General features: G+C 39.2%; 1 protein-coding gene across 1 annotated transcript; it reads left to right on the top strand.

Annotated features, from left to right (window-relative positions):
* The first annotated feature begins 1,873 nt into the window (after nucleotides 1-1,873).
* LOC139196056 (secreted RxLR effector protein 161-like) lies at nucleotides 1,874-2,398 on the top strand. Its single transcript, XM_070821721.1, has 2 exons — nucleotides 1,874-1,983; nucleotides 2,065-2,398. Exons 1-2 carry the CDS (start codon nucleotides 1,874-1,876, stop codon nucleotides 2,396-2,398), a joined length of 444 nt encoding a protein of 147 aa, XP_070677822.1.
* Nucleotides 2,399-16,637: the final 14,239 nt, after the last annotated feature.

The raw sequence follows: 16,637 nt of genomic DNA, 5'->3' as shown, positions 1-16,637 counted from the left end.
CCATGTTTACACCCAAACCGACCTAGCAAAAGCTTTCATAAAGTACCTTCAATTAATAGCTCGGACTTTGGTTATGAGAACCAAATTGCCGGTATCTGCCTAGGGCTATGCAATATTTCATGCAGCTATGTTGGTCTGCCTGCGGCCCACCGCTACCCAACCATATTCACCATTGCAGTTGGTCACTGGATACGAGCCTGACGTCTCGCATTTGCAGGTGTTTGGGTGTGCCCTTTATGTGCCAATAGCACCGCTGCTACGTACCAAAATGGGTCATCAAAGAACAATTGGAATCTATGTTGGTTATGATTTACCATCAATTGTTCGCTACTTAGAACCCTTGACAAGAGATCTCTTTACCGTACGTTTTACAGATTGTCACTTTCATGAGACAGTCTTCCCATCGTTAGGGGGAGATAAGCATGCTAACGTTCCTGTAGAACGCTGTGAATTGTCGTGGTATGCTCCCACTATGTCTCATTTAGATCCCCGCACTGCCCAGTCTGAAACTGAGGTGCGTCGAATTATTGATCTTCAGAACATTGCTCAAAGCATGCCGATTGTTTTTAATGATCTAGCAAAGGTGACAAGATCACACATACCCACTGTAAACGCACCTACAAGGATAGATGTACCCCGTGTACGTCAACAACCTGCCTGGGAAGGCTGGACAGTCCCCAAAGATGGGAAGGCCATACCCTCCATGCGACAAAGTACATTGACGGCTAGCCAATCATCTGCTCCGACCCTGAAGTGTGGCAGACCCCTTGGTTCAAAGGATTCACAACCTTGGAAAAGGAAAATGGCACCAACTAGTGACCCTAGTTTGAATCCAACCATCGCTCACTCACCCATTCCAACGCATGAGGTTATTCTAGATTACGGTGATGCTTCAGATGAAACATGCTGGCCTCCCAAGAATCGTGAGATTTCGCTCAACTACACAGTATTAGATGAGGTTTGGAATATGAATAAGATGATCATCGATGAAGCATTCTCATACTCAGTAACTACTGACATCATGCTTAGCAATGACATTGAACCATGTTCTGTCGATGAATGCCAACATAGAACTGATTGGTCAAACTGGAAACAAGCAATCCAGGTCGAACTTGATACGCTCGCGAAACGTAAGGTATTTAGACCTATCATTCCTACACCACCACACGTAAAGCCCGTTGGCTACAAGTGAGTTTTCGTGAGGAAGCGTAATGAGATGAATGAAATAGTGCGATACAAAGAACACCTTGTAGCACAAGGCTTTTCTTAGCACCCAGGGATTGACTACGAGGAGACGTATTCCCCCGTAATGGACGTTATAATGTTCCACTACCTAATCAGTTTGGTAGTTTTCGAAAAACTGAATATATAACTTATGGACTTGGTAGCCGTGTATCTCTATAGGGATCTAGATACGGAAATTTATATGAAAGTTCCAGAAGGACTTCCATTGACTAGTTTAAATAGTTCTAGACCACGGAACATTCTCTCAATTAGGTTGAGGAGGTCACTCTACGGATTGAAATAATCCAGGTGAATGTGGTATAACCGTCTGAGTGAATATTTGACAAGTCAAGGTTATGTGAACAATGAACTATGCTCATATGTGTTCATAAAGAAGTCACATTCCGGATTTGTAATTGTTGTAGTTTATGTCGATAACATGAACCTCATTGGAACTCCTGTAGAGTTTAAGGAAATTGCTACACACTTGAAATCAGAATTTGAGATGAAGGATGTTGGGAAAACTTGATACTGTCACGGCCTGGAGATCGAGTATTTTTCGGATGGAGTCCTAGTACATCAATTGAACTACACCCAAAATGTGTTGCAACGTTTTAATGAGGATAAAGCAAAGCCTTCGAGTACACCCATGGTTGTTCAGACTCTAGATGCTAAACGAGATCCCTTCTGTCCAAAGGAGGATGAGGAAGAGATTTTGGAACCCGAAGTTCCTTACCTAAGTGCAATTGGGACTTTATTGTACTTGGCTTAGTGCATTAGACTCGACATCTCATTCGCTGTGAATCTATTGGCTAGATACATCAATGCGCCCACACGCAGGCACTGGAATGGTGTTAAAGACATTTTCCACTACCACAAAGGTACTACGAATTTGGGTTTGTTCTATACCCGTGAATCTCCAAGTGTTGCCTCCCCCTATGACTCTCGGATTGATTCTCGCCTTGTTGGTTACACAGATGTTGGATATCTGTCTGACCCACATAGAACACGATCTCAAACGGGTTATGTCTTTACCATTGGAGATATCGCTATATCTTGGAGGTCTACCAAGCAAATGCTAGTTGCAACTTCGTTTAACCATGCTGAGATTCTTGCCCTACATGAAGCATCGCATAAATGCTTTTGGCTGAGAGAAGTTATGGAACATATTTGAAGCACTAGTGGTCTTACATCAGTCGTTGACCTTCCTACAATGATCTTTGAAGACAATGCAGCATGTATCGAGCAGCTGAAGAAGGGATACATCAAGGGAGACAACACCAACCACATAGCGCCAAAGTTCTTTTACTCACACCAACAGCAGCATCAGAACATTAAAGTCAAGCAAATCCGTTCCCATGACAACCTGGCCGATCTATTTACCAAGTCATTGCCCAAGTCTAAATTTCAGAAGCTCGTCCAAGGAATCGGTATGCATAAATTATCTGAGTTGAATTGCTTGTAGTTCTCTTATTTAGAAGTTATGTTTAACTCAGGGGGAGTATCTAGAAGCATACTCACATGATCTTAATGTACTCTTTTTCCTACAATTAGGAGCATTTTTTCCCATTGGGTTTTTGCTACCTAACAAGGTTTTAATGAGGCACCTACCATCCTGGGATGATAATACTTCGATGAGTTCACTACCTTCGTCCAGTTTAACGAGTGTTTTAGACATTATACATATTTTCTTACTTTTCTCCTTAGTCTCTATGAGTTTTTGCCTATCTTGGGTTTTACCAAAGCAAGATTTTTATGGGTTTTACTACAAATGCATTCTTCACTTAAATTTGAGACTCGCGATCACTCGTTGTGCGGATGACTTCATCAACGATTCTACCTTATCTGCTGAAGATCTGATGCGATGGTTTGTTGAGTATTTACACACTAAAGGGGGAGTGTTGCAGTCATATTTAGAATAGGAATGTGATTGTGTAAATCCTAGGGAATCTGGGAAAGTATCTTATATTCCTATTAAGATTAGATTACCTATTAAATGTTGTAATCCTAAAGGGAAAGATTTTACCCTTCCTACTACTATAAATAAAGGCACAATGGGGTGAATCAAACACACCTCACAATTATGCAAGTAGGTAAATTTCAATAATACTAGGTAAATTATGCACACGTGATTTACATACATTTTTTATGTGAATCAAATATCTAGACTGTATATGTAAGTAATTTACCTATAGTTGGTTCTTTTCCTTTTCTTTGTCCTAAAATTAATTTACTTGCAATTTTTATCTCCTTTAATTTATATATTTTTACTTTGACAACAATTTTTTTATATATTTTAAAGTACAATAATTTACCTATATATGATATGGACACGTTGTAATGGTAAATTGGAATTCGAGAGCCAAACTAACCAAAAAATCCCTACATTTATATGCAAAATATTATTTTTGTAAAATCATTAATTATCCCATACAATTTGCATAGAATTAAGTGTGTACATTAAACATTCAATAAGGGTGTTTCAAGCATCTGAAAATTTTTAAATGGGTAAAGTCAAACATAATTAATGAATTGGCTTATGTGGAGTCTAGTCAATGGGTTTTATTTGAGCAAAAAATTTACGTCGGGTTTTATGCGGAGAAAATTGAGTTCCAAAGGCTAAAGTCATATTTTCAGTAGATTTATTTGTTTTAATTTACCGTATTCAAGAAGTTAGACAAATCTAAGGATCACTAAGATACCAAATTATGGTGGAAAAAAAAAGATGAATTTGTGCAAAAACGATACTACAATGCTTTCTAAATTTAGACGGTCCAAAAATTAATAATGAGGAGTCATCCCAAAAGAGAGGTTAGAGAGTCTGTTGATGAGTCTTACTTGTTCTAAGGTATTTTTTGACACACCCTAACCGGAATGGAGGCATACTGGCCGTCACGTGAGGTTGACGTAACCATGAGTGCGGAGCGGAAGTGATAGTGATATGAAAATGTGGGTAAACAAAAACCAACTAGCTAATTTACACTAGATAAATATAAAAGTATGAATGAAGATATTTAGAGCACATATACACATCATCAGAGCATAGATAACCTAAGTGCAGTCTAGCAGGCTAAGTGTTAATTATACAGGATATGAAAGAAACCCTACATTGTTTGGAGTCTATCAGAACCGCCGTAGAGCCCTCGTGAACCACCAACACGAACGTCTAACTAAAACCTGGAGGGAGCGCAAAACAGAAAACGTGAGTGGGCAAAAACAAAGCTTTTAAAAACCATTTCACTTTTCAAAAGTAATAACCCTTCACCATAAAACCGGTATAATTTCCTAGAAAAATACTAATACATACATATATAGAAATCATGCTCAAGAATAGTAAAAACCAATTATATGCCATGTCAAGTCAGGTAAAATAAATCAATGTAAAATGATGTGCCAGCCGGAGTCACCTAATGTGACCTATGCAGCTGAACCTATAGCTTATCCATCAAATCCTACACACGAGTCGGAACCACCTAATGTGGTCTGTATGACAGGCTAAGTGTAAATAGGTACATTAAAGTGCTACGATCACGTGAAGGCTGTGCGAAGTATCGCAAGTCACCTACAAGTCGGAACCACCTAATGTGGTCTGTACGATATGTTGGCACCTAACTTGGATCTAAGGTGAGCGTATAGTGCGGGAGGTGAACGATCACATGAAGTCTGGGCCTTGGCCTCAGGCAGAACACTAACACCGGGGTGAAAGATAATGAGCACTAAATGTATCTCAACAAAACCAAATACACTACAATCATTATTACCAATATGTACTCACTTGAAGCTTACCTGAGCCGCAGCGTCATGCAATAATATGCATATCTATACTAATGCACATACTAAAATGTAATGCAATTGACATGGCCTTTAAGAATGTAAATCCATTTAAAACAATTTATGGGAAAACTGTAAAGCATATATACGTATATATAGAAAGCCATAAGCCCACTCACTAGTATGTAGCAGGGTCGTAACCCCCGAGTCTCGCCTAGATGTGCTTGTCCTCAGGAAACATCTCGCCTATATGTGAAACAACTAATCCAACGTTAATTTTAAGAACATAACCAAAACTATGTAATAACTTCTCATACATTGCTCAATTGGGGTGTTTAAATCACAAAAAATGGCATGTTACTGCCATTTTGAAGCAATTTAAACACCACCAAAGTAATGTCTAAACCCAATGATTCAAGGCAAAGATAAAGATCATGGAACAAGGAAATACCGTTTTCAATTGTCTCAACAACCAGATCATATTTAATAATCAAAATAGATTCTAAAGGAGATAGACAAAAAAGGTTAGAGACCACTCAATAAATTTAATACCTAAAATGATTCTTTTCAGTTATTTGAGAGTTATTCAACTTGAGTTATGAGGATACAAATAAAAAAAATTTTGAGGGGGGGAGACTAAGAAAAAGTAGATAAACCAAAATCAATAATATAATGAATTTGATGATTTTATGGATCTATTTGATATTATGATTCTATACATAGACATAATTTAGAATTTTCTTGAGCCCTATGAGGAGAAAACTAGTGAGCCATTTATCGAATCATTGCAATTGATGTTCGATCCGGACGAGAGGGAAGAGATCTTCGTAAAAGTGGGTTTTTATGATCCGATAAAGAATCAAATCTATTTAAATGTTCCTGCAATTATATATTTCCTTGAGAAATGTACTCAACCTACATAAAGTGTTCATGATATTTCAAAAAGGGCTGGGGTTTTTACGGAACTTCACCCTAATCAACAAATAAAATCAATTAATGAAACAAAAAAAAAGTGGATGATTTGTATATAGCCTTGTATAACGTTTTTGTTTCTTTGCTATTTCCTCTTTTGTTCTATTTATATCATACTAAATTTATTATTGTTACTATAAAAGAGTGTCTTTTTCTAACGACAAAAATTTATTTATATTTTATTGATATATATATATATATATATATATATATAATAGATAGAAAAAGATTAAGTGAATAAATAAAAAATAAATGAAGTAATCGGGTCTATAAATATAAAATTTTGAGATTACTGTCAATGAGTTAAGGAACAAATTAAAAAAAGTTAAAAAAAAAACGAAGAATTTCACTTGCTTATTTTAGTGAATAAACCTCATTTTTTTACTTATTTTATCTGTCCACCAATATTGTATCAATGTTGTGTTGTATAGAAATATTATTTATAGTGCCAATCCAACACAAGTCCTTAGTTTTTTTTTTCTTTTTTTCTTATAATTCTAATTGTCCAATTGATTGAAATTGGAATTGTTAGTTATATTTATATATATATTTTTTTCTTTTGTATTCTTTTCTCAACATTCATATTGATATATTTATATATCAAGTAAATATAATCCGATCGTGGATAAAAGGATCCATTTATATCTCCATCCCATAGCTTTTATTTCATTCAAATAATAGGTTTTTGTATTTTCTATGATACGAGAAGTCTTTTTTTTTTATTAACAATAAACTCAATAAAAATCTATATATACTATAGAATTAATGGATGACATAAGAGACGAGGAGCTATTTATAAATATTTTACTTTATCCCTATTTTTATCTGAGAGTTTCTTCATCGGATCTCTTCAATTTTATTATGTTTAGAACTAATCAATTAGAATTTAATTTTTTTTTTTTTTGCTATTTTAATGTTTTGATTGGTTAGGATTGCGTTGTGCAATCTTTTTTTTAATTTTTTTTTATTGAGATTCCGATTGTATCTACACATTCTAATTATTTTATTTTGGTTGCTAACTCAACAGTAGAGTACTCGACTTTTAAGTGCGGCTAGCATTTTTTACACATTTCTATGAAGCAAAAGATTCGTCCATACCACCGGTAGAGTTTGTAAGGCCATGATTGATCCTGAAGGGAATGAATGGAAAAAGCAGCATGTCGTATCAATGGATAATTATGAGAATATTTCATTCTTACCAAATAGGTCAAAAACCTTATTTAAATTGATTGAATTCTTGTTGTGTAATAAAAATAAAAAAAACTGATTGATTGAATAGATGGGTAGAGCCCTACTACGGTTCCAATTGTAGGGAAACAAAAAGTAATGAGCTTCTGTTCTTAATTTTTGAATGATTACCCGGTCTAATTAGACATTAAAAATATATTAGTGCTTATAAGTAATGATCTAATAAAAAAAAATTATGTTTCGTAATCTCATAATCCAATTTTTCAAATTTTACTTGTTTCTTGGATACAAATCACAAGAATGTATATTCTTCCTCGAATTTTTCATTGAGAGGTAAAGGTTAAATCCTTTTAAGAAATAAAGTATTTGGTTGGAATAAATATTAATCAAACCAAAAGACTCCTTAACTATATAAGGGATTCTCGAACGAATCACACTTTTACCACTAAACTATACCCGCTACAATCTGATTATTGTATATAAATGAACCTTTTGTCAAACAAGAAAATGGGTCGTAATAAAAAGTTAAAATAGTAAAAAGAAAGGATAGGATCATTTTCTAAGTAATGGGGACATGCCACTGAAAGACTGTATTGAGACAAATATGGGTTGTCAAGAACGTAAAAAAGATAGGATGGACAGTTGGTCAAATCTAGTATGGGTCATACATGGACAGTAGTTGGATTTGGCGGCTTTCCTAGGGTTCCCTCATGTCGGATCCCTGGGGAAAAGGATCAAGTCAGCCCTTGCAAACAACTTGATGCACTATCTCTCTTCAACCCTTTAAGCAAAATGCAGCAAAATGAAGAAAAATCCATGGACTCTATTGTCTCTCCCCCCCCCCCGCTCGGTAGGAACTACGAGATCACCCCAAAGACGCCTTCGGCATCCAGGGGTCGCAGACCAACCATAGAACCTTGTTCAATAAGTAGACCACATTAGCTGTCTGCTTTTAAGTTAGGCAATAAGGGTCAAAGAAGGGCAATCACTCATTCTTAAAACCAGCATTCTTAAGACCAAAGAGTCGGGTGGAAAGGGGGGAAAGCTCTTCATTCCAGGTTCTCTTGTAGCTAGATCATCCGGAACCACAAGAATCCTTAGTTAGAATGAGATTCCAACAGAGCACCTTTCCTTTTGAGATTTTGAGAAAAGTTGCTCTTTTGAAAGCATGGTACGATGAAAGTTGTAAGTTGTGTTGGTGGGGAGGGGGGAGTTATTTTCTATCGTTGGCCTCTATGGTAGAATCAGTCAGGGGGCTGAATCTAAATGGACGTAAAGATTTAAATGGTTCACCCTTTAAAATTGGGGTACATCCACAGTTTCTTAATTGTATTGATTGCAAGATTAAATAAACAGCACTCGGCTAATACATAAATTCTTTCACTTTCTGGTTCTTCGACCCCAAAAAGTTGAGGCATTCACCCTTTCATATAATCCCTCAATGAGCCCCTTCTCCTTGGGTTCTCCCCACTTGGCATTTAATAGACCTCTTACATAGACTACCATTTTGATACCCCTTTGCTTGTCTTTTCGACATTCAGTGGTGAAGTGACATTCGCTTAGTTAAAATGTGCGCACCTTTTCAGGGTGGCAAGAACCAAGCAGGGCGTTCACCCTTGTTTACTTAACCTTGTTTCTTTGAGCATTCGTCCAACCACCTTTATGTCACATTTGAACTATTTCCATTGACTATGAATTGCCACGTGCTATGATTAACACCCGATTTGACCGATACTAGGAGACTGGCACCATAAATTTTTTAGTCTGCCCACGTGCTCTTAGATGCTCAGCTAGATCTCTTGCTAACCGAATTGGGGCTACACGCCGAGGTGGACGGCTCATGTGCTCGGGTATACCTTCTCTTATATCTTCCCAAGTCTTGAACCTTTTGATCCATGTTAGGCTTTTTGTACTTCATTCCACAGCCTATACTGCCATACGGGCCTAAAAGTGCCCAACGTAACAAGCCCCTCTACTCCTTGGCTAAGGGTTCATTCTTGGGCACAAAGTTATAATGGTTAGTTTGCACATTTGTGGTGCTCACCCAGGAAAGTGTCTAGGTTGTACCCGACTTCATGTTACGTCATCAGCTCAACTACACCTTGTATGTTCAGCTCCTAGAACTCTAATGATGAGATGTTTGGGTATCTGAGGCCTGTTAATGGTAGACTGGCGTGGTAATTGAGGTGCCCCGCATTTAATGCATTGTAGGCAGGTATGGCCTCGCGCACCGCAACATCTCTTCACTACTATTCTATTTCAAAAACCAACTCAACCGAGGTGCCACGTATCACGGTCTCGCCATTTTGGTGCCTTTTTCCAATGGTCAAGAAACTACACCATGAGTCACCAACATCCTCCATTGATCTTCCTCATATGAGTTTCACACATTGGTACCTTTCTTAACATTGGGACTTGGGAGTTTTTGTGTTGAAGGGTTTTGTCAGGTTTGTTTTGTAAATAGACGAGCTAAAACCCTCACGTCCCCCTTTTCTGAGTTAGCGAGGACTATACCCAAAGCATCCCGAAAGAAAAGCAAGTCATAGGGAATGCTTTGTTGATCTTCCATTAACGCTTGGGTGCTTAGTCTAGTATGGTGTTGTGTTGAGTACTTCCAATGACGATGAAGTGTTTCCTTCTATAGTCAGATGTTTTAGGCACTAATGAAGTGTTTTCTTTCACCTTGATTGGTGTTTCCTAGGCGCTGATAGAGTGTTTCCCTCAGCTCTGACAAGTGTTTCCCTAGGCATTGATGGAGTATTTCCCTCGACGCTGATAAGTGTGTTCCGTAAGCGCTGATGGGTGTTTCCTGCGTTAATTATGGTGGCTTTAGGAAGTATTTGTTAAACTAACAAACACTAGAACAACTGAATAATCATAATAAATTATGATTTACACGAATGATGAGTGGTGTCGAAGCTAAAAGCCCACAAATATGGCGTGAGAGAAAGAGACGTTGTTCTTGGCTGCATGGTGTTGAAGTGGCTAATCTAAGGTTCTAATGGTTTGGTTGTTTTACAAAATTTAAGGAAACTTATTGGAAGGCTTATGATGAAAGGAAAGCTTATCCCTAAAGAATTAGGCTTCCTGCAATTAGAGAAAGGCTACTCTGCGTGGTGCATTCTTGCCATTGTTGTTCTTTTTCCCCCTCCATGGTTGTGTCCCCTTTACAGCGTACTGATGCCTTGTATTTATAGAAGTAGAGATCCCTTAAGGATCTAGATAAGGAATCTCTTCGTTTCTTCTCCTTTTTTATATTAGTTACGTCTTCCATTCATCTTTCTATGACTGCAACAATATACAACGCTACAGAGGCTAGAAGCCTTATAAAGCCTATTTGAGCACTATGCCAACTACCTACTGCCTAAAGTTTCTTATTTCCTAGACCAAGTCTCATAGCACATTTCCTGGACCAAGTCTCATAGCACATTTCCTGGACCAAGTCCCACAACGTGACTCTATCTTTGTGAATGTTTCTTCCTTCTTTCTCTCATTTTTTATTGTGTGAGCTTAAAAAGGTAAGATTCATTTCTCCACAATAAAAAGGATGCTCAAATCTAGGTAAACATGTGATTTGGTTAGCTCGGCTTTGGGTTTTGGTTGTTTTCTAAGTATTCTAGTTGGTTTGCAAGGGAAAGAGTAAGGATGAATTTGCTCTCTCTCAAGCCTTCCCACGTGAAGCCAAAATCATGGTGTTGGACTTTTAGTGCTCCCAAGTAGCCGAAAAGTATTCCATAATTCTAATTCCACGTAGGCCTAGTGAAATTTCATAACCATCCACACCACGAACCACTTGGCAAGCCCAATTAAGTGGCTTATGCTCATTTAAGCGTGTCACATGCTTGGTGTGACTCGAATTAATGTATTAATATTATAATTAGGGATGGGCAACAGTTATGGCGGGCGGGTAACCGCGGTTATTTACCTATAACCGTTTATGCTCATACCCACATAACCGTTTACCCGTTGGGTAATTGCCTAAACAGTTATACCCATACCCATAGCCGTTTATAAACGGTTAACCATACACATTTAATCGTAATCATTTAATACCCATTTACCCTTTTTAACCTATTTATCTTTTTTTTTAACCATTACCCCTTTTTCACCCGTCTACATGTTTTTTAACAACTTGAAAATAAAAAAAATTTCATAATTTTTTTTTTGACAATTAAACACCATTATAGGTACATTCATCATACATTTTCGTATTTTAATTTTTTAAATTCTTATACCATTCTAATAATTTAAATAATAGTTTACAGACGATATTTTTAACTGTTACCAATGAAGGTAAATATAATATTTGCTAAGTATTATTGGGTTACAAAAATTGTTTAGAAGACATTTATGTCAAAGCATTTCTGTCAATTTCACGGTTACCCGCAAAGAATTTAAATTAATTTGGCGAATTCCTTGATGATGAGAATCATCATTCCTGTAGCATTGTTATTGAGAGAAGGACCGATGAATTCCTTGCTAATTTATTGGGTGCTAAGTATTATTGGATCAAGAACATGGTTCGTGTTAGTTTTACGTATATAAAATAAATGGGTAAACGGTTACCCGTTTATAACCACGGTTAATACCCATAACCGCCCATTTAAATTTCGCGGGTAACCAGTTATACCCATAACTGTTTATTTATCTAAACGGTTATCTGTAACCGTAACTGTGGATGCAAATTTCTTCCTCCTTGATCTTGGACTTGGACAATTTTGCACCTACAAAACAATTAACACCTTAGGTTAAGGCCAAGAGCCTCACGCGCCCACGATGAATGGGGGGGGGGGCTTTGGCCGAAGAACCTCCGATGCCAAAGTTAAAATTTAGAGAGAAAGAGTGTTTAGGGAATTTTGGGAATTTTGCCAAAGTGTTGGAATGACTTTTTGGTGAGAATAGGTGCTTATTTATAGGATTAAGCTTACCCATTTTCCCTCTTGGTGTGGCTGGCGTTGATGGTTTTTGTGGTTATGATTTTGGCTTAATTAGCCAATTTATTGGCTAATTAAATATGAAAGAAGTAAATGGGAGGTTATAAAATTATTTATTTGTATAAATGGGGTAGTAAAATGGGGAAAAGTAAAAAAAAACTAAGAAGAATGTGAGGTGGCCGACCACTACCTATTTTTAGGGTGAATGGGATATATTTTGTGATTAATTGGGTAATTTAATTGATGTTTAATGGATTAATTAGGTAATTAATCCATTAATTAACCAATTAACATTATTTTGTAGGTTACCTTGCAAAAGGGGATTTGAAGAGATGGACTTTGAATTGGTTACCTTTTTTGGAGAATTTTTTATTTTGTTGAAAGATGATTCTTCGCTACTCGCACGTAGGAATCCCAATGTGCCTTAAGGGTATTCTTGTCCTTTTTTATCCAAAGATCCACATGTCACCTTGTGATTATTTTTGGCTCCACAAATGCCCTCATACCTGTTGGGCTGCTCATAAGAAAGGGCAGCAAGTGTAGAAATCTTCTTGCTTCAGGAAATGTAGGATTGCTTCCTATTTTGATGTTGATTCTCTCTTTAATTGGAAATTAGGTCCTTCTGGAAAAGGGAAATAAACTTCTCTCAAAGCCTATTTAAGTCCACCTTAAGTGGGTTATTAAATCAACTTTGGAGAGCAATTTATTTTACCCCACAAGAGAGAGAAAGTTAGAGGATATTTGATTCCCCTCATCTAGCAATCTTCTACATCTTTCCCGTGCAAAGGACAGTATTTCGTTGATTTCTTCGTCTTCTCCATGCCACACCAATGTAAGAAAAATTTAATTTTTCTTGCCTTCTTCTTGGATAGTGCTATTGCGAGGTAGTCGTTGGGGTGGTGCTGCACATCGGCTGGCAGGGGCCAGAAGTTGGCTCGGCATGGGCCGATGAGATGTCGTGGCAAGGACCACTGCTTGGGCAGCTTGGCTTGGCTTGAGCCAAGGGCAGCTTGTGCGGCGGGGGTCGCGGATTATAGCTTTGGGGTACAGTGCTAAGCGAGCCTCATGGCTCATGTCCTTTGGGCTCTTGGACCTGACTCAGGCCAAGCTGGCGATTGAGAGACATAAGAAGATTGTTGGTCTCATGGGCTGCTGGAATTTTGGGTATGCAGACCTCCTGCTTGCTACTCTGAGAGGAAAAAATGAGGGATAAACCAGTATAGGTTGAGCTCCCATGCTGAGTATCGTGAATGGCATTGTTGAAGGTGGAAAGAAGAAATCTTCCTCGACTTAGATTCAAGATCTTAAGCATGTCGTTTCTGAGCTTCGTTCTGCTGCAAAAGATGAAGAGTTGATTACTGTTTATAACTAAGTGATCCACTTCAAGAGAATCGTCGATAGGCTTGAAACCCAAGTGTTGGAACTTCAGGGCATACTAAAGATCAACGAAAGTCTGAAGAAGGAAGTGGATGAGCTGCAGAGCATCCACGTTGGTCTGCTCGAGAAGGATGAGCAACTGAAAGGTGAAAAGGCTGGGCTTGGGGTTTCCTGAAGAAGGAAGTGGATGAGCTACAGAGCATCCACGTTGGTCTGCTTGAGGAGGATGAGCAACTGAAAGGTGAAAAGGCTGGGCTTGGGGTTTCGAGACCTTCTCTATTTCTCCGAAAGACTTGCTTGATTTTACTTTTGAGGCTTCTATTGGTGAAGTAGTTGGAGAAGCTAGGGCCCAGGCTAAGGCAGCCAGGGGTGAAGCGCTGGATGATACCGCTGCTAAGAGCGTCGCAGCTGCTGAAGGTGTGGCGACTGAGTAGTTGTGGGATGTCCAAGCTGCTATAGTCTTCTAGATAGCCTTTAGGATTTTATTTGTTTTTCCTTGTTGCTATTGTTTTGCTTGAACTCCTTCGACCTTTGCTAGTTGTTTATAAACATGTTTTCCTACGCTTTTCTTCATCTTCGCTTCTTTTGTTCATGCCCTAACCTTTAGACTTGATAGACCAGTGGCAGGCATGCTACTTTTTTATAAGCAGACAAGCCCGCGTAACCTATGCAGCCGTAGGTGTTGGTGTAGAACTTTGCAAAGTTGTTAGCCATAGGGTTGGCAGCCGAATGCCTTACTTACAGAAGCAGACAAGTCCGCGTAACCACTAGGCTGTTAACCTTGGCTTTCTCCAATTTCGTAGGTTGCGTAGCAAATATCACAACACTTTAGGACTTGATGTAGGTTGCTTGGCAGAGGTGAAGCTTATCGACTACGTAGCATGTCGGCAGTGGATAAAACTTCATATATGCGTGCTAGCTTGTTTAACCTTTCACAAGAATGTGCGGTTGTATAAGTCTAGCGCGGTTTTACTGCTCGAAGGGCAAGCCGTAGGCAGTCTTCCAGAATCCGTAGGCTACCTTAGTGCACTCGGTAGCAGCTTTAGGGTTCCAGGGCAGCCGTTTGTAGGGCATACTGCATAATGTGCCCCCTTCGTCTCTGGGGTCCGGTTCCCCACGGATTAAGCCAAGAGACCCAAAATCCTTCAGTTAGCTAAGCTTTGAAAAAGACCATTGTGGCTACTTCTAGGAATCCCGGTGTAAGCCATCGTGCATTTAATTATACTAGGGCAGCCAAGCTTATCCACGTCTGGATATTCGAAGTGTAAAGTTTATCCTCCTGTCTTGGAGAGCTAACCCATATGGGTGTGGGGGAATTGGTTTACCCTCTCGCACTGGAGAGCAATTAGTTTACCCTTTCGCACTAAAGAGCATGGTTGGTCCCTCGGGGGGCGCAATTCCTGCGATGAGTCCCTAAGTAGGGCGCAGTCTTCTTTTGAAGTGCAGGAGTGATCAGTTGTTATAAGCATGCAGCCAAGCCAAGTTGTGATTACTTCTGAATTCCTCATTAAAAAACGAGTGAAACGAACGAGAACTTAGCTGTAAGGTAGGAACTGCATAACAACTGGATATTCCTCAGCTTGTGAGGTGGTGCCCGTCGAGCTTCTTGAGTATTCGGGTTTTGTTGTAGCTGGGGAGGAGTTGCTACTGGTAGGCTACTAGTCAAGTGATAGTTTGCTCATGCTTCTCCTCTGCCAGATCTAAACTTGTGACTATCTTCTTACCGTTCGATTGTTCATCTTTTGGTGGTACGATATGCCCATAGACATCCGAAGAGTTCGTTTAGCCATTTTCCCTTCTTGTTGGTGAAGGATTTCTTGAGGCAGTCGAGGATCGTCTTGTTGGATACTTCGGCCTGCCTATTGCCTTGAGGATATCTCAGCATGGACATGTGCTGCTAGATGCCATATTCTTAAGGCACTTTTGTACTAACTCCTTAGCATCTTGGTGCATGGTAGGCCAATAGTAGCCTGCTTTAAGAGCCTTCTATGCTAAGGATTGGCCACCATAGTGGTTTCCACATACACCTTTGTGGATTTGATCTTAGAACTTTCAAGTCGTCGGAATGTGCTAGGCAGCGAATATGTGATCCGGTGTGGGATCTTTGGATGAGAATGCTATGATACTTAGGCTGTTAGCTCCATCTCTATGCTTGGCTTGTCAAGATATTCCACCGGAATAAAGCGTTTTGAGTTGGTGATCGAGTGCGGAGCCTAGGCCGGCTAGTACGTCTGTATGGGCGTTGTCTACCCGAGGAACTTGAGTGAGAGTTTAAGTCTGAAATGTCTCAAGCTGCTTGGGTATTTTCTCTAGGTATTACGTCATCGACATGCAAATGCCAGAAATCTCCATTGAGGGAGCAGGTGCAGCTAAAGTGTGCTCGGCTACCTTCTGGGAGCCGTTGGGCCGTTCTGTTGCGTTGTCAAGGCTAGGTGTGAAGACACAGTAGGGAGCCGTGGGGCTGGGGCCATGTTACATGTAGCAAGAAATGCTCAATTTCTGGTATTGGGCCACTCTAAAGCTGAATAATTGAGCAAAGGTTGGCTAGGGTCGTGTGACGCGTAGCAGGAAGTAGTGCTCAACTGCCGGTACATGTTGCTTTTATGTAGAATCTTCTGGGGCGACGAGGACAAAACTTGCTTTTGAATGTTCCTTCCAATGTTCGTCTACCCTTGGCCTGTCTTTTGGGCCTAGTTGTTGCGTTTGTCAGGATTCGGTGGAATAGTGCATCATGATGATGACTGCGTGCATTTGACGGTAAAACTTGAGCTTTTAGGTTATAACAACTATCGCCAAAGTTAGCTTTTGAATTTCTGCTAACATCAATGAGAGCTTTTAAATTGTGGAATACAACTGATAGCATCGAAGAGAGCTTTTAAACTGTGGAATACAGGTAGTCGGGCCCCCAGCTCTTCTCGTATGATGGTAGAGCTTATATCTGCTTCAGATGCGACTACTCGTCCAATCAGACTTTGAATTTCCTTCAAAGTAGTGGGGAACTTCATATTCAAGATTGCTTGGATTTTCCTTAAATGGGCATCGGCGAACTTCGCCCCAAAGTGCATGCTTCTTTGCCAGAGCAAAAAAGTCTACTAGAGTTAGATCTTCTTTCATTATCAGTTTTCCGAACAGTGGGTGGTCTGCTAGAAGTCCTTTTTGGAAGGCTGTTCT

This window comes from Malus domestica, chromosome 05 (genome assembly GCF_042453785.1).
Source record: "Malus domestica chromosome 05, GDT2T_hap1".
NCBI lineage: Eukaryota > Viridiplantae > Streptophyta > Magnoliopsida > Rosales > Rosaceae > Malus > Malus domestica.
Note: the sequence above shows the minus strand (reverse complement) of the source record. Positions and strands in the feature narration are given on the sequence as shown.